The 21486-nt window shown below is 51.8% G+C and overlaps 1 protein-coding gene across 2 annotated transcripts; it reads right to left on the bottom strand.

The window, feature by feature from the left end:
* Window positions 1-4245: 4245 nt before the first annotated feature.
* Window positions 4246-20385, bottom strand: HHATL (hedgehog acyltransferase like). 2 transcript variants are annotated; one of them, XM_063324284.1, is made up of 12 exons: window positions 20050-20385; window positions 18095-18241; window positions 17510-17577; window positions 17016-17129; window positions 16654-16848; window positions 15605-15814; window positions 12271-12442; window positions 10439-10583; window positions 9788-9823; window positions 8871-9072; window positions 7290-7431; window positions 4246-6030 (listed from the first exon to the last, which is right to left on the bottom strand). In XM_063324284.1, exons 2-12 carry the CDS (start codon window positions 18198-18200, stop codon window positions 5909-5911), a joined length of 1512 nt encoding a protein of 503 aa, XP_063180354.1. In that variant the 5' UTR covers window positions 18201-18241; window positions 20050-20385; the 3' UTR covers window positions 4246-5908. The 2 variants fall into 2 exon arrangements, with proteins under 2 accessions (XP_063180354.1, XP_063180355.1); XM_063324285.1 differs by lacking the exon at window positions 20050-20385 and adding an exon at window positions 18715-18818.
* Between the last annotated feature and the right edge of the window lie 1101 nt (window positions 20386-21486).

The raw sequence follows: 21486 nt of genomic DNA, 5'->3' as shown, positions 1-21486 counted from the left end.
CCCAGGGCTGCTTTTCTGCTCAGGTTTGTCCTTTGTTCTCCTCTGGAGTCAGTTTTCAGAGGTCTGGAAAGGGGTGGGAAAAGAAGATAAAGCTATTTGTTTACATCCCTGTATGGGTTATGAGATCTATGCTGCCAATTATTTAAGTCTTACTAAAGGAGGAGACTTGAGGAGCCTGGGAGAGGGATGGCTCTGCTTTGTCTGCAACATGTGCATGGGCTCCACTGGCACAGTCTCTGAACACCTCACCATTAATAAATCCATCTTCTCCGCATCTGAGGGTGTGACGCAGAAAAGAAGTAAAACGCGCAACAGTGAGCTTCAACTCACAGATTAGGACATCTAAACACAGGTATCTTCTTGTGAGATGAGGGTGTCCTGCTAAGGTCTACTGAGATTCGACACCCCTATGTTGAAGTTTAGAGCTGCAGCAGGACGACTTGCCTGGTCTTGAACTGATGCTCCAGAAAGGCTGAGGTCTCCAGCAGATCTTGCGTCCTGCTTGCATGCCCATGGATGTCTAGGAAGCCTCATGGGACCTCAAATGGTTGTTGCAGGTCCTGCTCTTCCCATGGAGCTCATGAAGAAGCAAATTAGTTTTGACAGACATGGATGAGCAGAGTCGCTATAATCATTTATACCTATGGTAAAACTTATAAATGAATCTGTTTTATTTTATCTTCATTACTATGGACCCTCTGGGCTGGCTGACACTCAGCGATGGCACAGATTTAATTAACGATTTAATTAAGTCTATGCAAAGATATTAGCCACTCAGTGTATTTAAAGCCACATAACCCCTTACCCTGGCATGGATGTATTTATAAAAATGCTTTGTGCCATGATGGTTACGTACATAAGTGGGAAGAGGGAGGGAGCTATACTGGTATGAAGCCCTTTTGTACTGGTGAGGCTCCAGCAGCATGTGGGAGGCACCAATATAGCAGGGAAATAATCACAAGCTGTTTTCGGAGCTCACATCATAAGCTCTCCTGCTGTGCTGCTCATCTGTGATGGGATCAGACAGCAAGCACTGATCTTTGAACTGGGTCAAACTTCAGAAACGCTCCTCTTCTCCCAGACATCTGGGGCTGGACAACCCCGTCCTCCCCTCTCCCTTCCCTCTGCATTAGCTCTGCACTTTCCCAAGTTTAATCCCGTGCTGTTGTGCTACTGGCAGGGATTTTTTTTCCCCCTCTGCCTTTAATCTCCCTTGAGCCCTGGCTTGTTTTCCTTTTTGCTGTGCTGCTCGGCGTGTGCTTCCATCCGAGGTTTGCTTCCACATTCCCCGTGTCACAAGGTGCCGCTGCTGAAATGCAGCTACAGCCCGTCCCTTCCCAGAGGAGCTTCCGACTGATCAGTGGGTCTGTGGTTTCTCCCACGTTCTCTTCTTCACCCAGGGAAGACCACCGTGCTGATCCCAGACACGCTTTGGGGTCTTCATCGGCTTCAGTGGCTTTGCACAGTGGTTGGACCACCTCCAAGGCCTGGGGGAAGCAGCCCTGGTTTTCCCAGAGCACCATCTCCTTGATGCACTGTGTCGTTCAGGCTCCCTACAGCCCTGGGGGGAGACAGGTATCTCTGGGACCTGGTTCACTGCACCTGAGTTAGACACTTGCCTGAGTCGAGAGGATTCCGGCCATGTCCATCTGCCTCCCATTCGCTCTAGAGAGAGTTTAAATCATGAATTCAGACTACACACCCTTAACTATTCCCGGTGCCTCCCAGCACCAGCAGTTCTGGGATGTTGTCCTCATGATGGCTTGTGGCAACATCCACACATGTGATCCCCTGCCTTTTGTTTCCACCATTTTTTGCTATCAGTGGAATAAAGCAGCATCCATCCCAAGCCCTACCATCAAAACAGGTGTAGATGGCATGTATGGCCCATGCTGGACATGCAGGCTGTGGTCTGTGTTAACCCTGTCCTCAGATGGTCTGTAAACCTCCCTGCCTCCTAAGCACAGACGCATTCAGCTCAGATAAGGCTGATTCCCCCCCAGACAAGTTTCTGCCACATCCTGGTGGGACAGAAGGTTGATGTGGTGGACCCAAGCCCTCTGAGCAGCTCTGTGTTGTGGGGCTGCTCACACAGTGCTAATGGGGAGACCCAGGGGTGCTCTCAGAGCCACCACACACCTCCCCTGAACCCTCCTAGCACCGGGCATGAAAAGCCAGCAGTGTTTTATGCAGCTTAGTTCCACAAGCTTCAGATCCTCTCACCCACCAAGTATTTGGTGTTCAGATTTTTTTCCTTCTTACACTTTAGGTGACACGTTTCCAGTCCGGGTCTCAAGCACAGTGTTTCTTTCTCACTTGTGTGTTTACTCTTTCCTTATTTCTGGTTTTCATTTGTTCACACTGGTTGGTCATTGCCATTGTATAATCTATTTATGCACAGGGAAGACATTAGGATTTTCTGGGGACTTGGTCTGAGCCTTGCTGCCCTGGAGAGTCAAGGCCATATCTGGTTGCTATGGGAGACCTTTCTCTGATGGTAGCAGTGGAATTTGAGGCAGGCATCAATTCGGAGCCCTCTGCAACGATTTATCTCTTGTAGAGGTTTTGATCGCAGTAGAATCATCCCATCTGTCTTCCATTTGCTGGGTCCAATGCGTCACCATGAAGGTAAGCTGGTCTCCAAGCAAGTGCCAGCCAAACCCAGAGGGATTTAGCATCTAAAAGCAGATGAGATGTCATGTGTAGATGCGATAAGGGTGAGCAGTGATCATAGCCACCCTTCGGTTTATCTCTGTGAACACATGAATGGGTGAATCAGCTCTCCCCAGAATACTCACCCAAGAGCACTGACTGCTGTACAACAGACAACACAGCCCTGGATGAGGTGGGTTGTTCTGAGATAGTCCTCAGCTAACTGGCCCCAGGTCTAACGGGACTACAGCTAGTGATTTCCAACGACCAATGGACTAAGTCAGTTATTAGGTGTGTCTCTGAGTGGGCAATAGTTCCGCCGCGACATGGGAGTGGGTGAGGATACATGGAAAGCATCCTAAGGGGATGCGCTGCAGCAGAACCACTCCCTCCCATACAAAATTTTAGAACAGGAAAGGTGAATGCAGGAATTACAGCCACGTCAGGCTGAACAAGAAAGCGTCCAGTGTAGGACTATTAATTTGGATTTGCAGTTGCAATAAAAAATTGCTTTTCTTAGCTTCTCAGGCAAGTTTTACTAACAGGCAGGCAATAATCAGCTCAGAGGACATATTCTTCTCCAGGAGAGAGATGAGCAGTTGATAAATCCTGCTCCACAGAGGCACATGCTCAGGCTAAGGGTCTCCTGCACAATGCTTAACACTGAACATGGTTGAGATCACACCACTTGGGTGCTCCTAGCACACCAGACTCCCGGGGTTTCTAACAGCAGTGATAAATGAGGGGATAACTTCAGGCCAAGGGGGGCAAAGCCCATGAACTCTCTCTCTAAAGAGTCACTCACTCGGTGTCTAAGATTAGCTCCTTCTGGCAGCTCCACTAGATGCAGCTGCTGGGTAAATTTAGACCCTTAGTGAATGGGTTATTTTCTCTCCTGGAATATCCAAGTCAGGAGGACAGTGCAGAGTCACTGGGCTATGCCATGTGAGTCACCCACTTCAACGCCGGGAGGTGGGTGACTCTGTTTGTCCTCCTGCACAGCCAGGGACCTGAGCTAAGCCACCATCAGAGACAGAGCCCTTGGTCTCAGCAGCTCAAGGTGTCTTGAGCTGTGTGAGGACACCCATGTGGAGGACAAGAGCTGAATTGTACACTGGGAGGAAGCACTTCATGTCATAGCTGTTTTAGTGGTAAAGAGTAAATCTGAAATAATGGAGATGCCAAGACAGATCTACCAAAGGTCCAGCAGCAGATCTGTGTTAAAAAGCCATGTGCCTGGTAGGTAAAGGGGTTTTGGGGATGTGATTAAAGATGCCACCACGGCACAACAGATGCCGCTACTTTCAACATTTTGGGTCATGCTCCCAGAAATAAAAACTACATGGATGAAAGTTTGATGGCAGGAGGCTCATGATATTTCACCAGCAAAAACGTAGAGTCCAAATAAAGGTGAATATGAATCAAGCTGCAGCCAAACCTCCTGTCTGTTGAAGCCGCTAAAGTGTGTTTTTATCAAACTCAACAGTGTTTTATCTTGTGTCACAATTAGGGGTGGGAGATGAGGACTTGCAAACAGATCCTTGTGTCTCTCAACTCTGAGAGAGGGGTTGTCACCTGAATTACAGCAGCGTAACAGGTGCCACAGATTCCCAACATTTATTTACTACATAAATAAACAACATTTATCAGGGACTTCACAAATTACTTTGGCAGAGCTGAAAGCTGGCTAGGAACCAATCCTCGTTCATCCACAGGGAAGCCAGAATACACCAGCACCAAGCTTCTCAATCCACGTTACAAAGTGGTCCAGATTCTGCCCTCACCAAACATGAAGAGAACACAGACATAAGGCCACTGAAAGTTCCTCTAAAATGTAAGAAGAGCTGTTTTTCAATTATTAACCCACCTTTTCCCCAAGGCACCGTGTTTCACACATGTAGATTTTTTCAATGCACTCTATGCACTGTCCCAAAGTCGGCTTCTCCAAGGAGTCTATCAGGGGCTTCTGCTCCGCCACCAAGTCCCAGACCACTGCCCTTCATTCAGAGTCTTTCTCCTTTGATTGTACATATGTGTGTGTGCTCATTCAGCCATGCTGTCATGGGCTTAGGCTGTGTGCACAGAAGTCAGTTGAGTAAAGGGTTGGACAGCTAGAGGTAAGCAAGAGTTGGCTAAAGCATCTTCTGTTCCTCAGCCATGGGCAGGAATGTGAGTTTAAACCATCACCCATGGTTTGTAAAAAATGCAAATGGGATTGTGTTTGAGTCCCAGGACACATATCACAGCACGACAGCCATGGTGGACACACCAGTCTCAGACCCAGCAGTGGAAGGACCTTTGGGTCTGAATTGGGGCCTGGGGACCAAGCAGTTGTGAGCCGTGTGTTGTGTTTCTTCGGCATGCCCAGTCCTCAGGCGACCTGTACACAATGCATGACGGCTGTGAAGCAGGTATAGCTCCTGCACTGTCATTGACTACGCCTGATGTTGGCACTAAACCATTTTTTCCAAGACATCTAGCACTGAAGGGACCTGTTTTGCAGAGATCGTAACAGCTCTCACTCTGCACTGCTGACAGTGGTGAGGAGATAATTACCCTTCAACGTGCCGTTCCTGGTCTTCCTTCCCTTTGCTATAAAGACTGTACTATTTATTTATTAACCTCTTGGTGCGTATAGATCGTGCGGAGCCATTTCACAGTCCTTGCTGCACAACCATGGATGCTGTTCAGTGACAGTGGATGCTGACCATTTCTTGTAGTGAAAGAAACATGGGATGCTTGGGCTGGAGGTGACCTGGAGATGGCCTGCTCAGAGCAGGCTCAGCTCCAGCTAATCCATTTCTCATAGCTGTGTGTTTCTAGTCCACCCTAAAACCTCCAGCCGCAGGACTTGGAGAGTCTCCTCTGGGAGACATGGGCTACAGGTCCTGCGGGAGAGCTGAGTGCTGGTGGACCCAGTGTTATGGGAAGGAGGGAGTGAAATCCCTAGGCCTGCACAATGTCAGAGGGTCAGAAAAATGATGGGGATGGCTCTTGCAGGCATTAAAGAAAAGTCCTGGGAGCCTACCTCAGCAGTCTGCCACTCATGGGGAGCCCGAGAAACGCCCACTGTGTCTTATAGAAAAATCTTTCCTGCAGCAAGGGGGTGACCTGCGCCTTCCAGGTGACTTCTACATGGGTGAGCTACATCAGTCCAATTTTCAGGAGTGCTTGGAGAGCCCCTGCCAGTGGCTAGCCTGGCAGCGGTGGCTGGAGGGCAGAGGCGGCTTTGGGACAAGCCCACCAATGCCTCCGTCTACTCCACCTTTGCTTTGTCACACGTCTCCTCCTTGATGGCCAGGATGCGCTCACGCTCTTTGATCAGCTGCACTCCGCAGTATGTGACAAACCAGATGGACAAGGTGCTGACAGGGAAACCTAGAAGATGGAAGGAGACATAGTCATCTTGGTGTAGCTGTTTGCCTAACAGGGCCAGCTCTTCTCCACTACTGCTGCCTCTCAGCAGTGGGTTTGGGATGTTCCACGAGTTCATGATGGCCAATAACATTTTCCATTGTGGATGCAGCCTTACTGCTTCACTGAGAGAAGAGAGAAATTCCCAGGAACAGACTTTAGATGAAGCAGTGCCTGAGTCCACCAAGGCATCATGGGTCACTATTCATGTAGTAACATGCTGGAGTGGCTTTGAGCACTCCCTTACCTCCAAAACTCCTTCTACCCCTCAAGATCAGACTTGGTGGTTGACTTTCTGCCCGTTCAACCTGCCCATGTCCATCATTGTTCAGCACTGTGACCTTCTGGAAGCTTTGTGCCCCATTGATCCTGAGGATCAACCCCAGCTTTGTCCCGTACCTAGTGGGGACACAGTGTGCACCCAGGAAACATGTTTTTTTGTCACCTAAGTAAGTGACTGAGAACAGGGAGCTCTCCCTCCACTTTGGAAAGGTCTGATGGCATTTGTTACCACGAGTCTGGTATCCACAGCAGAGGGGAGACACAGGCTTTGTACCTGCTAAAACAGGACCTCTGAAATGAATAATGCTACCAGCAAAAGCCAGCTAGGTCAGCGGGCAGGCACTTCTGGCACACTAAGCCCAGAGCGTCACATTATCCATTTCCTACGCCAGCCCTGTCCCAGAGAGGGCTGGAGGATGCAGGCTCCCAATGGCTATTTATACCCTGGGCTGCTCAAGAAGACTTCAAAATAGTGCCACCATCTACCAATTAGAAATGTACGGATAAGACCGTAGCAGAAGGATTTGTACCTGTCACTTTCAGGTTGACACAGGAGTAATTACTAAAGCAAAAGGAGATGAGATAGGACAAGTAAATCCCTTTCTCCAGCAAGGGGACCATTTCACAGCCCACCTCGGGGGGTGAATGTGACCTTGGTGTTGCTGCGAGGAGTTGAAATCACGGTGTCAGGCTATGCTAGGAGCTGTACAAACACACCTGGAAGGCAGCTCATACCCAGAGATCTCACACGAGAAGAATGGGAGCTAAGAAACAGCTACCTGCACCTTTTGAACAATAATGAAGCACATTGGGAGCAGTCACGTAACAAGCCAATGGCCAGGACACCAAGAGGACTTGGAAGTCCCAGTCCTCAGCTCCCCTACCAATGTCCACCCATCAAGACAAAGGTGCCTTGATGGGGAAGGCTGATAGCATCTTACCTGTCAGAAGGAGTCTCTTGGTGACCAGCAGTGCAAATTCCAGGCTATTGAGGGCTAGGATGTTGTAGAGGACAATGGCCCAGAAATTTGCCGCCCCGAAAACTGCCCTAATCCGCCGAGACATGGCTGGTGACATTTTGGCCTGTGAAGGGGAGAGGAGCAGAGAGTGAGGAAAAATGGGGCTATAAGGAAAGGGGATGCACTGGTCCAACTCCAGTCAAACTCCAGCTGGGATTGCAGAGGGGTAGGCAAAAATTAGAGCAGCCTTTCCTGTCTCTGGGATGAAGAAACATAAGGAGAAGGTAAAACTTCTGCTCTGCTGCTGGACTTGAATGCATTTGGGATTCCAGAATGGTGTTTCAAGGTCCCATGGGTAGGGGCAAGATGTTATACATGGTTTCATGCCAATTGTAATGGCTGAGTATTGCTTTCTTCATCTGTTGCCTTGGGTAAGCCATTCCTCAAGGCACGTAAATGCTGTTGTACACCAGGATTATTATTAGCCCTGTGTGCAAATCACTCACAGCTCCTGGTAGAAATTGTTTCATAGGAATTAAAAAAAAAAAAAAAAAGAGAGCGAGCTGAAAACTACTGACAGCAGCAGAGTGAAATTGTCGCTGGCACATAATCCTCAGGAGCAGCTGTGTGAGAGGAACAGGGAAGAGGTTTATAGCAATTTTCAAAGAGCACAGTGAGTCCCCAGACCACTTAGTGCTGAGAAGTGCGGTGCTGCAAGGAAAGAGATTTCACTGCCCGGGAGTGCTATAATCTGATTAGAAGTTCAACGAGGGGATTGCTCTCCAAAGTTTTTATTCGAAAGGGATCTTTACCGAACTGGTATTGGACCTCCAGACTTTAGGTTGGGCAAAGCAAATAAGCAGCAGATGATTGTTTCCAGGATGGAGTTTCCTAAGTTTTTCTTCAAGCTTGTCCCTGAGGCACCTTGGTCCCAAACAGAGACGGGGCACTAAGCTTTGGAGTGGTTGGAAAAGAATTCATTCTAGTACCTAAACATTTGCTTTTATCAAAAATCAGATCAAAACCACTCAGAATGCCAAGATGTTTTGCAGAACAAGAACAAATGATTTCCATATGGAAATGTATAAACATTTCCCCATGGACAGAGCTCAGATTTCCTGTCCATCTGTGCTACTTCAGTTCCTCATTGGGGCAGCAGTCCTTATGCTCTTGGACCTTTGGTTTCCCTTTGAAAGCTCCACACCCAGCTTAAATTTCTCATGAAGCATCATAAGGGCTGGTGGGAATTTGCTCTGGATGGGTGACACCATGCCTAAAATGAAGGGATACAGAGCACCAGGACTGTTCTTCCCTTGCACAGCTGAGGACTTAATCACAAGGATGCTAAAGGCCACAGGAGAGACCTTCAGGACTCCAGGCAGGAGGCCTAGACACGGAGTTGCGTGGCATCATCAGGGATGTTGCTCTTCAGTCTCAGCTGAAAACGGATCTGGATTGTACAAACAAGTTTGAGCTCCCTACAGCCATGGATGTTTTCCAGCAGCAGAGGTTGGCCCCAGACCCCCTGATCTTCCCGCATCCGCTTGCAGCCCATCTCCTCACCTCCAGTTTGGCAAAGGGCTCCAGCTGGAAGAACTTCTGCACCCAGAGCTCAAAGTTGAGGCCAAAGCAGTTGAAGACAGACCAGATGTAAACGATCTCACAGGGACCCAGCCACAGGGTGGTGACGGCAAAGGTGGCGATGGTGGCCACGAGCTCCTTCATGATGTTGTCATGGTTCTCTCCAATGTGGTCATACACATACCTAACAGGCAAGGAAAGGGTTTGGTGCTCCCCTTAGTCAAGGAGAGCCCTCTGGAGTCCCTCCTCCCATGCTCGTCCACCAGGAAGGATGTTTTGGCTGACACGTTCTAGCAATAAACTGATTTTTGCTACAGTCCAGCTATATGTGGCTTGTTTTCCTCACAAACCTAAGCATAAAATGCTACCCTTTCCCCCTCTTGCAGGTAAAGGGTTGATAAAATGCGGGGATCCACAGAGTTGCAGGCTATCTCAGACTCGATGGTGCCCAGGATTTCAGCACAGAGGTGCCACCACCTTCAGTACAGGTTTCCTGGTGCACACACACGGCCGAAGAGAGGCAAAGGGCTGAGGGAGATGTAGATGGGGCTCAGGCCACTTTTGTTACCCACGATATGGGAGACCTGGGCTCAATTCCCCTTTCCTCCTAGTGCAATATGAACCTGACTCTTCCTCCCTCGAGGGAACACTAAACTCACCAGACTTAAAGGGTTTTCAGGGTTTGGACTCTCTTATTCTCAACTTTGGAGGGGGCTGTTGCACTTTGTGAGGATTAATTAAATGGTCTTAGGGATAAACAGACTAAATCTGACTTCATGCCATAGTGGGATTCACGCAGAAGAGAGGACACCTCAGCTTTGGGATGAACAGCATTTAATGCTTCATTGCTATGTGATGAAAGAGAAGACCCTGAACCAGACTGTTGATTAGACACTTACTTGCACAGCCAGTCATTAATCCCTCTGTCAAAATGCCTAAAACGCAGATGATAAAAAGCATGTTAAAACACGCAGTGTAATGACACCCTTCCACGCAGTAGTCAGCCATAGAAGGTGCCTGGTCCCCTGGTGAGGTACTTGAACCTTGTTCACAGCAGTTCTCCATGCTCCTTTCTTGAACAGGTCCCACCACTGCTGTGGTTGTAACCGATCATATCCATTGCTTCCTGCCCAATAATATTTCCCTGGGCTATGGCCAGGTCTAGACTATAGGTTCAGTATAGATTGATCAATCTGGGTAGTCTCCAACTTCAGGCCAGCTGCTCAGAATCATAGGATGGGTAGAGTTGGAAAGGACCGTAAAGAACATCTAGTTCCAACTCCCTGCCATGGGCAGGGACACCTCCCTCTAGACCAGGTCACTCAAAGCCCCATCCAACCTGGCCTTGAACACTTCCAGAGATGGAACATCCACAATTTCCCTGGGAAACCTGTTCCCGTGTCTCACCACTCTCAGAGAAAAGAATTTCTTGCCGATATCAGAATATCTTCCTAATATCAGAAGCACAGCCCAGACCTCCTCCCCTCCATGCACATTTCATTCCTGTCAAACATGCCGTCTCTCTTCATCGATGCATGTGGGATACTCACGTTTCTGCAAAGACGTAAAGCATGGTGATGCATTTCGGGGGCTGGGGTGGGTCCAAGTGGTCCAGTCTGGCAATGGTGTTGATGACCCCAAACATGACAGCAGCTTTCACCCAGTCGTACACCAAGTTGGAGTAGGCCAAGCCAGCTGGAGCAAAAATAAGAGTCAAACACGTGAAGAGGAGGCATGGGGATGTTCGGGGGACATCATGTCCCATGGGAGCATGTAGCCTATTGCAACAAACATAACATCAAGAGGACAGTCTAATGCTGTTTTGGACCCCCAAAGCTTTTAAAACTAAGTAACTTTTTAAGAAGCTTGAACCAAAGGACAGTATCTTCTTGTGCTATTTGGGACCAAACTTTTTTTTGGTCTTGGTAGTCCAAGAAACTCATATAGAACTCATTTCTTCCAGCAGAAGATCTTTTCTCCCCTCTAAGGCTTGTTAACAAACTCATTAAAGTTCTCAACTTTGACCTCTGAGGTTTTATTGACACCTTCCTCGAAATACACCCCATCCCAGCTCCTTGTGGCCATAGATGTAACGTTGATGCTACAGCAGAGCCAGGGCCAGAACCTCTGTCTTGGAGATATGTCTGACACTGCAATAACAAACGCTAAAGATTTCAAATTCCTATGCAAACAGAAGCTAAAATCTTGGTGGGATTCAGCTCACAGATTAAGGGCCACACAGTGCCCCGATGCCTGAGCTCCCACCATAGACAAGGCAGATGAGGTCAATACAGTCAGCAGAGCCCGCAGAGGAGCTCAGCTCCCTCTGGAGTAACACATATGCTTGGTCAGTCCACCCAGGTCTCTTAGGACACCCTAAGTCAATGCTAGTGCCATTCTAGCTGCATTAGGACTTTCTCCTGGTCTCCAGCTGCCACTTTGGAGAGACATGGGGTTCCTCCAGCCCCTGTTTGCCCTGTGCCAGCCGCATTTGGATGTATGTCAGATACCCTACAGCATTTCAAATGTTGGCATCAGATGTGTATTTGGCCAGTTGAAATCCTCCATCCAGCTGCCAGCTGAATGCCAGCACTGTTACCACTACTCATTCCTTTCCAACCTAGACAATTCTATGATTCCAAGAGTTTGTGTTCCGGAGGTCCCTAGTCCAGCCCTGCTCAGAGCGCAGTCAGTGTCAAATGGAGATCAGGTTGCTTTGGACCTTGTCCATTTAAGCATTGAATATCTCTATTTTTTTGAGAATCTATAACCCCTCCGGGGCCCTCTTTCAATGTTTGACCAGTCTAAGAAAAAATAATCCTTACATGCAATCGGACTTCGTCTTGCAGCACCTTGTTCATTGCATCCTGCTTCTTCCCTGACGACCTCCAAGAAGAGTCCACCTTCTCTACAACCCTCCTTTAGGCAGTTGAAGACAGCAGCTACAACTCCCCCGAGCTGCTGTCTGTACAACCTACACCCTGTGGCCATTTCAGTGGCTCACAACCACCCATAACAGGTGGCCACCTGTGAAAGTAGCTGAGACACCAGATTTGCCTCCTGGAACAGCATGGGGCTGATTTTTGGAGGTTCTGAGCTCCATTCCAGTCCAGACAAAGGCAATGGGAACAGCTTGGTGCTCAGTCTCTTAAACCCCAAGCCAAACAATTTATTCCAGGACCCTATGATCGTGTCAAACCAACGCCATCTGACAGACCCCAGCTCCGTTGCACCGTGGTTGGGAAGAAGGGGGGCTTTACCCAAACCTGTCCAACACAGGCATTGATGAAGACTCTCAATGGAGATGGATGGAGATCTGAATCACTCACCACTGCCTTGAAGCCGAGTACAGGTATGAGCATGTCCAAGCACAGCAACTCACCCAAGGACCAGTCTGAGAGGCGGTTCATGAACTTGAGGTCAGAAGGAAGGGTGAGGATGTAGAAGAAGTGGAAGAAGATGTCCACAGCAATGATAGCCCCCACGTGGAAGAAAGCATGGACCCGGATATTCCTCATCTCGTCATCTTTGCGTCTCAGCTCTCGGGTGCTCACCTGCCACAAGGAGATGGCAAACCAGGAAAGGGCTAAGCTGATAGACAGGATGGGCACCATGCTCTTTCATCTGGACAAATGGTCAAGGTCCAAATGGGGACTCAATGCTCTCCTTTAGAAATCTCATCATGGACTACGTTACCCAAATCTCCCTTGATTAAGGAAGACCCAAGGGACTAGCTCAGGTGAACACATCCCCAAGGAGCAGGACATCCCACAGGATCCACAATGACCCACAGCATCCCTCCAGGACCCCCGCCTCAGTGCTGAGCATGACAGCAACGTGCCTCCTGGATCACCACCCTAGCAAAGGCTGTTGCCATCACTGGGGTTTCAGTAGAGCAGGCACATGGCGTGACACAGCAACGACAGGTCTGGCTGTACCTAAGGGACCCTAGGTGGGGTGAAAGCCATACCAACCAGGGAGCTTGGTTTTATGCTCTTTATGCAGGGACGTGTTCACAAAGTCAGCTTTGCTTAAGTATGGCCCCTTGCACAGGTCACTAACAGGGAGCAAACGCCCACATCCATCACATCTACAGGATGCCACAGCCTGTAGGGAAGGACATCTGCATGCCCAGGGGAGGCTGGGAGCAGGGCTGGAATCCCACATGACAGCTCTGCCAGGACCAAATGTGTATTTTTGGCCAGGGTCATTTGGGAGGAGGAGGAGGGTGACTGATGGTCTCTGGAGCTTCTGCTGCAGACATCTGCTGTAAACGAAAGGGAGAGCTACTTGAGGGACCATCCTGAATTGGTTGCGACCTGATCAATGTGGACTTCCTCTCTGCTGTGTCTTTTACAAACAGGGGCTGGGCTTTGCCTCCAGGAGCTGTCATGTCTCTGGCCATTGTAACATAAAAATCATCAGAGCAAGCTTTCGGATTACACTGGGCAGACTGATGTCCTCACTTCCCCGCATCGCCGTAAAAATTGCTGCTGTATTCAAAAGCCTCTTATGTTTATTACTTTCCCTTTATTCCCTGTGAGAGTTGGGAAGCTCTCCCAACATAATCCGCAGGATGCCGCACCAGCCCCGTCGTCAAATCCAGATGATTCCTGAGAATTAAAGCCTTTGGCAGATTTTTTTTCGTGTCTGTTATATGCCAAGTGCTTTACAGATACAGAGAGGCCCCTGGACCCTCAGCTGGAGGAGAAGCCGAGGGAGGATGGGCTCTGGCATGGAGACATGTGAGAGGACATGGGCCCTCCGTTCCCTGCCTATTCTCATGTCTGTGCATGGTGGCAGCACTCTGCCACCATCCTTTTGATATCAGGGCTGGGTTCCCCACATTTCCAGCTCTACAGAAGTGAATTAGTTCCCCTAATCCTAGTAAGGAAGAGGTGTTTCAGCTGGAATAGGGCTGGCCAAGCCCTGGTACAGATAAGTACCCACCACACATGGGGGTGCAAGGACCCCACCAGGACTTAGCACCAACAGGAGCCAAAGAGACAGATCCATTCCCTCACTGGGCCATACACCCCACCCTGGGGAAGACACTCTGTCTGCCTGCCCCCATAATTGCTGTCAGGCAATTAGGAATTCACCTCTGCAATTAGCTGCAGCTCCAGCAGTGCAGGGGGGCATCTAGCCAGGAGATGGCAGTGGTGGCCAGGCCAAGACAGGACCCCTGGCCGGGGGATGGGAAAGGGGTTGGGGACTTACTCCTTGTGCCTGTAGGGTGAGTGTTTTAAGCAGCAGAGGGGGGAATTGCTCATTAAGTGGTCCAAAATATCAGTGTAGCTTTTCTTCTTTAAAAGGAAACAAAAGGGTGGTGGCAATCCTTCTCACCACCAATGCTGACCAAGCAAGAGGTCCATCCCTTAGCAAGCAGTACCAGTTTGCTTTGATGACCAAGGTTGATCACTGGTGTAAAAGGATGTTCATGGAATCACGGAATTTTCAGGGTTGGAAGGGACCTCTAGAGATCATCTAGTCCAACTCCCCTGCTAAAGCAGGATTGCCCAGAGCACTTTACTCAGGACTGCATCCAGGTGGGTCTTGAAAGTCTCCAGAGAAGGGGACTCCACAACCTCCCCGGGCAGCCTGTTCCAGTGCTCTGTCACCCTCACTGTAAAGATGTTTTTCCTCATATTTGATCGGAACTTCCTATGTTCCGGCTTGTACCTGTTACCCCTCGTCCTGTAAGTGGGAACCACCGAAAAGAGTCTGGTTCCATCTTCCTTAAACCCACCCTTTAGATATTTGTAAACATTAATAATGTCCCCCCCTCAGCCTTCTCTTCTCCAGGCTAAAGAGTCCCAGCTCTCTCAGCCTTTCCTCATAAGGGAGGTGCTCCAATCCCTCAGTCATCTTTGTTGCCCTACGCTGGAGGTGGGAAAGAGTGAGAAGGGAGAGAGCACTGCCATTTTGCTTCATCTTTGAATGTGGAAGAGTCCCAGAGGTCAGCCGGCTCCAGCCTAGGCTTCTGCTGATGTTTCCCAGTGCTGTTTGGAGTCTGCTTTTCAAAAAGTCCCCTTGGTTGTGGGCGATACAGGCAAAGACTTGGAGCACCAAGGTACTTCATGGGGAGCAGAGGAAGCCCTCTCGTTGCTGAAACACAGCCTTCCACCCAATCTTACTGATTTCTAGAGAAATAACAATCTTCAGACACACAGACCATCCCTGGAAATTTGTGGACCAAAACCAAACCAGCTGGATGGAAATGTGGGTCATCCCTTGCTGTCATGGCCGCCAGCACGCAGAGGTCCCATGGATGGGCACCACATGTCTGGCTCTCACCGTGGCCTCCCGGCACCACTCAGTGGGGGCAGCATGGAGCTGCTGGGGTGGACAGCATAAGGAAACCGAGACACTGAGCAGTGTGGGTGCCCAGTGAGCAAAACATGTGCTGAACCCTCCCTTCCTCATCCCAGCATGATGTTATCACCACAGCAATGTCTTCCCTTCTGAACTGATGAGTGAAAATGGCCAAAAACCCCAAAGGGAAGGTTAAAACCCCATCAATTTATGCCCCTCACCACAAAAATCACAGCACCATTGTGCAGCCCAGACTATGGCCACAGACTCTAGGTGACCACAAGAAGCTCTACAAACATTTGCACCTTCACCTTGCAAATGCTGGGATTTTGTAGGCATTAAACCAAAGCAAGTAGATGCAGGGAGAGGTCCTCCTCCAGCCCGGCCTCAGGAACACTCACCTGGGCATGGAACTGGTCAAACGTCATGACAGGCCCAAAGAAGAAGAACGGGAGGTAGAAGTTGTACTTGAGGAGGTCGAAGATGGAGTAGATGCCCTCTTTTCTTTCAGAGCTCTCCAGTGCAAAGCTCATGCAGCGCATGATGGTGAAGCTGCTTCCTCCATAGAAGAGGACATCTTGAAGATCAAAAGCTCCCGTTACAAACCCACTCTGGATAAGAAACGAAAAGTTACCACCAGGAACACAGTGTCACTTCTGTGCTCCCTCGCTTTGTGGAGAACATCGCTCGTGGGGCAGCAGGCAAAGCCTCTAATTATGTTCTGACATCAATTGTCCCTAATGAGCTTTGCTGTTGGAAAGAGAAAACTGGGGCCCAATTTCCCAGCTGGTTCCTGCATCCTGGAGGAGCCTGGAAGTGGTAGATCCTCTTGGCCGTATCTTTGCCAAGCAGCTGAGGAGCATGCAGGCTTTGGTCTGGGGTGGGAATGTCACCCTGTCGCAGGGACATAACCCTCCCCAGGAGGTGAAGGAAAGTCACCACAAGCCTGATGGAGGGGGGGAAGATGTTTCAGGAGGTAAGCAGCAGGCAAGGACAGGCAGCCCTGTCCTTCAGAGGGGCTGAGTAGCTTTATAAGGTCCTTCCTGGGCTTCTCTCCACCCACCAGTGAGAGAAAGTCTTAACTGGGCAGAGACCTAGGAGACAGGCATGGGCATCGCTGAACCCATTCCAGTTCTGTGTTACAGATGGGGAAACTGAGGCACAGGGCAAGAACACATTTCACCTCGCTGACAAGCTGTTGCCTGAGCAGTAAGGAGGACTCAGGTGTCCTGAGCTCTGGTCCAGCATGAAACCACCAAAACACTTCATATCCCCTGTGGGATTATTCCTAAATTTGGCAGACTCTCAAACCCTGCGGAGCTCTGACATAGCCAGGAGAAGTGTCCAGGGTTTGGAGGTGCCCCAGGAGCCTTCCCTAGAGACAAACCCAAGGAGAAGGACACAAGTGGGCTGGAAATGAGGCAGACGGGTGGTCCAAGACAGCACCTACCTGCCAGGAGCTGAAGGGCTCCACCTTGAAGGAGGCGAGACAGCAAAGGCCGGCCACATAGCAGAGCCACTTCTGCTTGGCCAGCGCAACGGAGTAGAGGACAAGGCAGTGGGAGAGGATGATCATCAGGTAGACGAGCCCCATGCTGCCCAGCACGGCGAAGACCCCGTACAACATGTACACCACAGCCCGGTGCTGCGAGAAGAGAGCGGCCCCAACCGATGGTCAGCTTGCTGAAAGCCCCAACCCTGCTCCCCCTACCCTAGAACATCTCCCCATCCTAGGGCATCCCTCAAGCCCCCTCCACAGCTCCCAGGTCACCCTGGTGCTTTCAAATCCATCTCACCACACCCCTGGCTCACCTGCGGCACCGTCATGGAGCAGATCTTGCCGAAGAGGACATGTCCCGAGAGGGCGAAGATGATGACGTTCCTGAACGAGGTGAACCACATCACCCACTCGAAATCGGCCACGTCCTGCGGGAGCAGCACCGGGCGCCTTACTGCCCCCAGCCCTTGTACCCCTGCCCCAACACCCATCTGGAGGGGGAACCACACAACTTTCAAAGCCTTTTCTTCCCATTTTTCCACCCAAGGGTTCCCGAGCATTTTAACTTGGCCATAAAAACCCCAGGAGAGATGTGCAGAGGTTGCTCGTCTCGGTGCACACAAAGCAGAGCATCCATGGCGCTGCAGGGCAGATATTTTCCCCGACTAGTTCTTTAGAGAGAAAAATAGGAGTCACGTGGACTTTGCAAAAGTGTGTCAGCAGCAGAAAAACCAGTTCTGCTTCTCCAGTGGTCAGCACCGACCATGTCACCAGCAGCTAGAAAAGACTGAGTCCTTCCTCCGCTTACCATCTTCCTGCCGAAGTAGTGCCAGCCCGGCTTTATGCCATCCCGAAAGGCCTTTCTGTTCACGCTGTCTGCAAAAGAAACGGAGTTATGGGGAGAAAAACCAGCTCTGGGAAATGGGGACCAGGTTGCAGCAAGGCAGGGAGCCTTCCTCACCCCATCAGGGCTCAAACACCCCGTCCCCAAAGCGGACAACCATAGGAACCTCAACTATTCCGGCGTGACTTTCCAGCAATGCAGTGCCTCTTCCCAGGGACCCTTGGCCGATCCCATGAAATTTTCAGGTTTTGGGGCTTACAGACAAAAAATCTGGCAACAACCCTATGTAGGCAGGGTGGTTGACTGTTTTGGGCACTGGCTGGAGAGCTGTGACATTCCACAGCCTCTTGCTCTGAGCCGTGGAAATGGGGACAAGGGGACAACTGGGCAAAAAGTCCTTTTTGACCCTTGCAAAGGATTCCCAAGCTGTTCTCTGCAAAAATTAAAGCCAGGGATCTGCTGCTGGTATCAACAGGTCTAAATGCAGCCACGTTACATCCATCCTCCCTCCCAGGGTCCCCTCTGGGGGGATGCGATGGGGAGCATTACCTCGGGATGCTTCGAAGATCCCGCTGCCGCTGTACACCACGGCACACGTCACGGCGAGAGCGTAAAACCCCAGTTCGTAGCTGGGGAGCATCGTTTTGACCCCCATAGTGGCACGTTACCACCCCAGCCGGTGCGGGGGTTCCAGACCTGGGAAAGGGAAGGAGGAGAGGGGAAGAAAACCAGGGGAGAGAACTCACCCGCCCTCCCACCCCTCAAACACCCGAAATTGCTGCTGGTCCTCAGCAGCTCTGCTTTGTGGGCTTCCTTGGAGGCTGGTAGCTGAAGGAAGGAGAAGATGGTGTCACCTCGGGACGAACCCTGGGACACAACTCAGGTGCAGGGAGCCAGGCTGCTGAGAAGTCCTGCTGCAAAACCCACCCAGGACCCAGCATTCAGGGGGCAGCTCAACCCAGGTGGTCCTGGTAAAGGGCTCTTCCCAGAAAGCTGTGTCCATCCCAACGTTCAGAGATGCTCCATGACACCAGCTGCCCAGGATGGGGTGTCTGTGATGTCCCCCTTGATTCCTAATGGGATCCTCGGAGGGGATCCAGGATAGAGCACGAAGATGCCCGTGGTGGAGGGAACATGATGGGATGTCCCTGCCCTGGGCTGCTGCTCACCTTCTCCTAGGATTTTGCCCAAATTCGAGCCCTGAGGGACAGGGGGCTCCTCCCCGTGGTCCCCAATTGCTCCCAGCCACGAAGATCCGGCCCCCGCCCGCACGGCTGAGCCCCCCCGCCCAGCGGCATCGGCAGGGCTCGGGGGATGCTCACGTTCAACTTTCTAATTAGCCCTGGCCTAATTACTCCCGCTCAGGCTAATTAACCCCGGCGCGACGTGCCTTTCAGCCCGCCCCGAGCTCTGCAGCCTCTCGACTGTGTCCGGCAGCTGCTAAAAACGCAGTTCAGGGCTGGAGCGGGCGGTGTGCGGGGGACGGGGACGGGGACGGGGACAGGGACAGGGACAGGGCATCCTCCTCCAGCACTGCCACCCACTCCCGAACGTCCCCCGCGGGTGGGGAGGACGCCACGGGTCGTGGCGGGGGGGTGCGGGGGGGACGGGAGCAGCCGCTGCGACGCCGCCGGGAGCTTTGAAGGGAATTAACGGAGCGAAACTCTGCTTTTAGGCAGCAGCCAAAGGCGACCCGGGCGCCTTTTCCTTTCGCATCTGCACCGCCAAGCTTGTGCCCCGGCCGCTTGTTTCGTTTCTATTTTTTATTAATTTCTTTTTTTTTTTTTTTTTAGTGGTCACTGAATTTTTTTTATGAGCTGGGGGGAGTGGCGGGGGGGGGGGTGTCGTTGGCAGCGATGCGGGGTGACACCATCTTCCCCAGAGCTGGAGGAAAACCCTTTTTCCCAGCGGGAAGGACCCTTCTCCCGGGCTGGGACCCCCGGGGGGTGCGGGGGGTCTCTCCTCCCCGGCGGGGGGGGGGGTCGCTCCCGGTGCGGGGCCGCTGCGGGCGGGCGCGCTGCCACCTCCCTGCGGTCCCCTGCGGCGGGAGGTGGCTTTAAAGAGCTTTTTTTAAATCCTCTCCACGCTTTTCAAGGCTTTTTTTTTTTTTTTTTTTTTTTTGGGGGGGTGTGGGGGGGCAATGCCACCCCTCAAATGAGCCGGAGGGAGGCGGGTAACGGCCCCCGGAGACCCTGCGGTGCTGGAGGGGGACCCCCTCGGATAATTTTAACTCCTGATCGCTCCCGCACTGTCATATCAGGTGCATGGGGGGGGGTCCCCAGCACAGCATCCATTTCCCTCCCCCCCCCCAGCTCCGAGCAGCAGCGGGGCAGCAGCATCCTCATCCCGCCCCCGCCTCTCCGCACCCCCGGCCGGGCGGTGGGAGCAGGCGGAGGTGACAAAAAGCCCTGGAGTTGCGGGAATAGCCTGTCACCACCCCCGGCGTGTCGCCCCCTCCCCTTCCGTCCCCCCCAATCAGCCCCACATCGCTCCCCACTACTGACCTTGAGCCCCGGGGGCCGCGGGTGGAGGTGGGCGAGGGTGCGGGGGTCCAGCGTCCGGCACCGCGACGAGGTGGGGGGGTGTGGGGGTGTTGGGGGGAAATTAGAGGGGGGAGGGAAAAAAGAGATGGAAGGTTTTAGGGGGCCGTTGGCTTTGCCCTACAGCATCTCTCAGCCAGGCTGGGATGGGGGTGGGGGAAACCGGGTGTATTTTGGGGCTGCCGTCCCCCACCTTGCCCCTGGAGGAAGTTTGGCCGGGAGTGGAGCGGAGCGGAGCGGGAGGTATTTTTATTTTAGAGCAGCTCTGCGGAGGGGGGCTGGTTCAGGAGCTGTCTGTCACGGCAGCTGCCGGAGAGGACCTGTGCTGGCTGCCAAAGCTCACCCCGGGCCAGGGAACACGGCCCGGGGGTGGCCACGGGAGTCCCCGGGATACGGCAGCCCCCACGCAGGTACCGGCTCCCTCCCAGGGGTGTTTCTGTCCCCCCCACCTTGAGCCCTGAAAGGGAGAAGGCAGCCCCCCCATCACCTTGCGCAGAAGGGGAGGCAGTTGTCATTGCATGAGGTCAGGGAAACTGAGGCACGGAGCTAAAAGGTGCAATTCCTCCCCGTGTCGGGCAGTGCTTAAATCGACGTGGCACTTGGAGGTTGCAACATCTCTACAAACCATCCTCGGGGGCTTCTTCTCAGTTTTCGGCATCTGCAACCAAAACAGGGGGTGGGAAGGGGCTGGGTTGGGTCGTGGTCTCTGTTATTATGGGGTGTACAAATACAGGTTGGCCAAGAAGAAGTCAAGACAGCGTCAGGCCCGTCTCCATGTCCTGCACCGAGGTCTTTCTACCAAACCCCGATGAGATCTGGGGAGAGCTCAGGCCGGGGCCGACATTCCCGAGCATCTCCTGGGCTGCCTGGAGGGTCGGGGCAGAGAAACATGGCAGATGACCCCAGATTTTATCAGTACCTCCGTGTGTTTGTCTGCTTTGGGATGAAACAAGTCATGTTCTGGGTTCTGGAGGGAGGATCTCCAGGATGGGCACCCCCCAAGGTCAGCACTGACCACGAATAAAAAGCCTTTTTAGCAGCATTTTTAACTTGGTGTGTACAGAGAGAGGCTCTCCATAGAGAGCCGTGGTGATGGCCGCACGGCCAGCATTTTTAACGCCTAATGAGCCACTTTAATTTGCAGCAGCCAGGGCAAGATTTGGCTGCTGCCCCTCGGGTGCCCCGGAGCCCCAGCCTTCGTCCTGCTGCTGCAGCTGGATCCCTGCCCAGGGACTTCGGCTGTCCAGACCTTGGCATAATTGCCTGGGCACTTAGAGGCAAAGTAATTAAGAGATCGGTGCCGATAAGCGCAGCGATGCAATTCATCATGCCCCGCGAGCCTGTGGAGGCCATGGCCATACATCAAGGAGCCTCAGCAGGAGGGGAAATCGTGTCCGTCCC

Source organism: Chroicocephalus ridibundus, chromosome 2, assembly GCF_963924245.1.
Source record: "Chroicocephalus ridibundus chromosome 2, bChrRid1.1, whole genome shotgun sequence".
Lineage (NCBI taxonomy): Eukaryota > Metazoa > Chordata > Aves > Charadriiformes > Laridae > Chroicocephalus > Chroicocephalus ridibundus.
The sequence above is the reverse complement of the archived record's forward strand: the minus strand, read 5'-3'. Positions and strand labels throughout refer to the sequence as shown.

What these genes read in the sequence shown, in the direction of transcription:
- HHATL (XM_063324284.1), bottom strand. Translation starts at nt 18,200, where the DNA reads ATGGGGGTCAAAACGATGCTCCCCAGCTACGAACTGGGGTTTTACGCT. An exon ending in GCTCCATGACGGTGCCGCAG is followed by an intron (nt 16,849 to 17,015) that starts GTGAGCCAGGGG and finishes CTCTTCTCGCAG; the next exon opens with CACCGGGCTGTGGTGTACAT. An exon ending in ATTAATGACTGGCTGTGCAA is followed by an intron (nt 9,073 to 9,787) that starts GTAAGTGTCTAA and finishes CTTGCCTGTTAG; the next exon opens with GTATGTGTATGACCACATTG.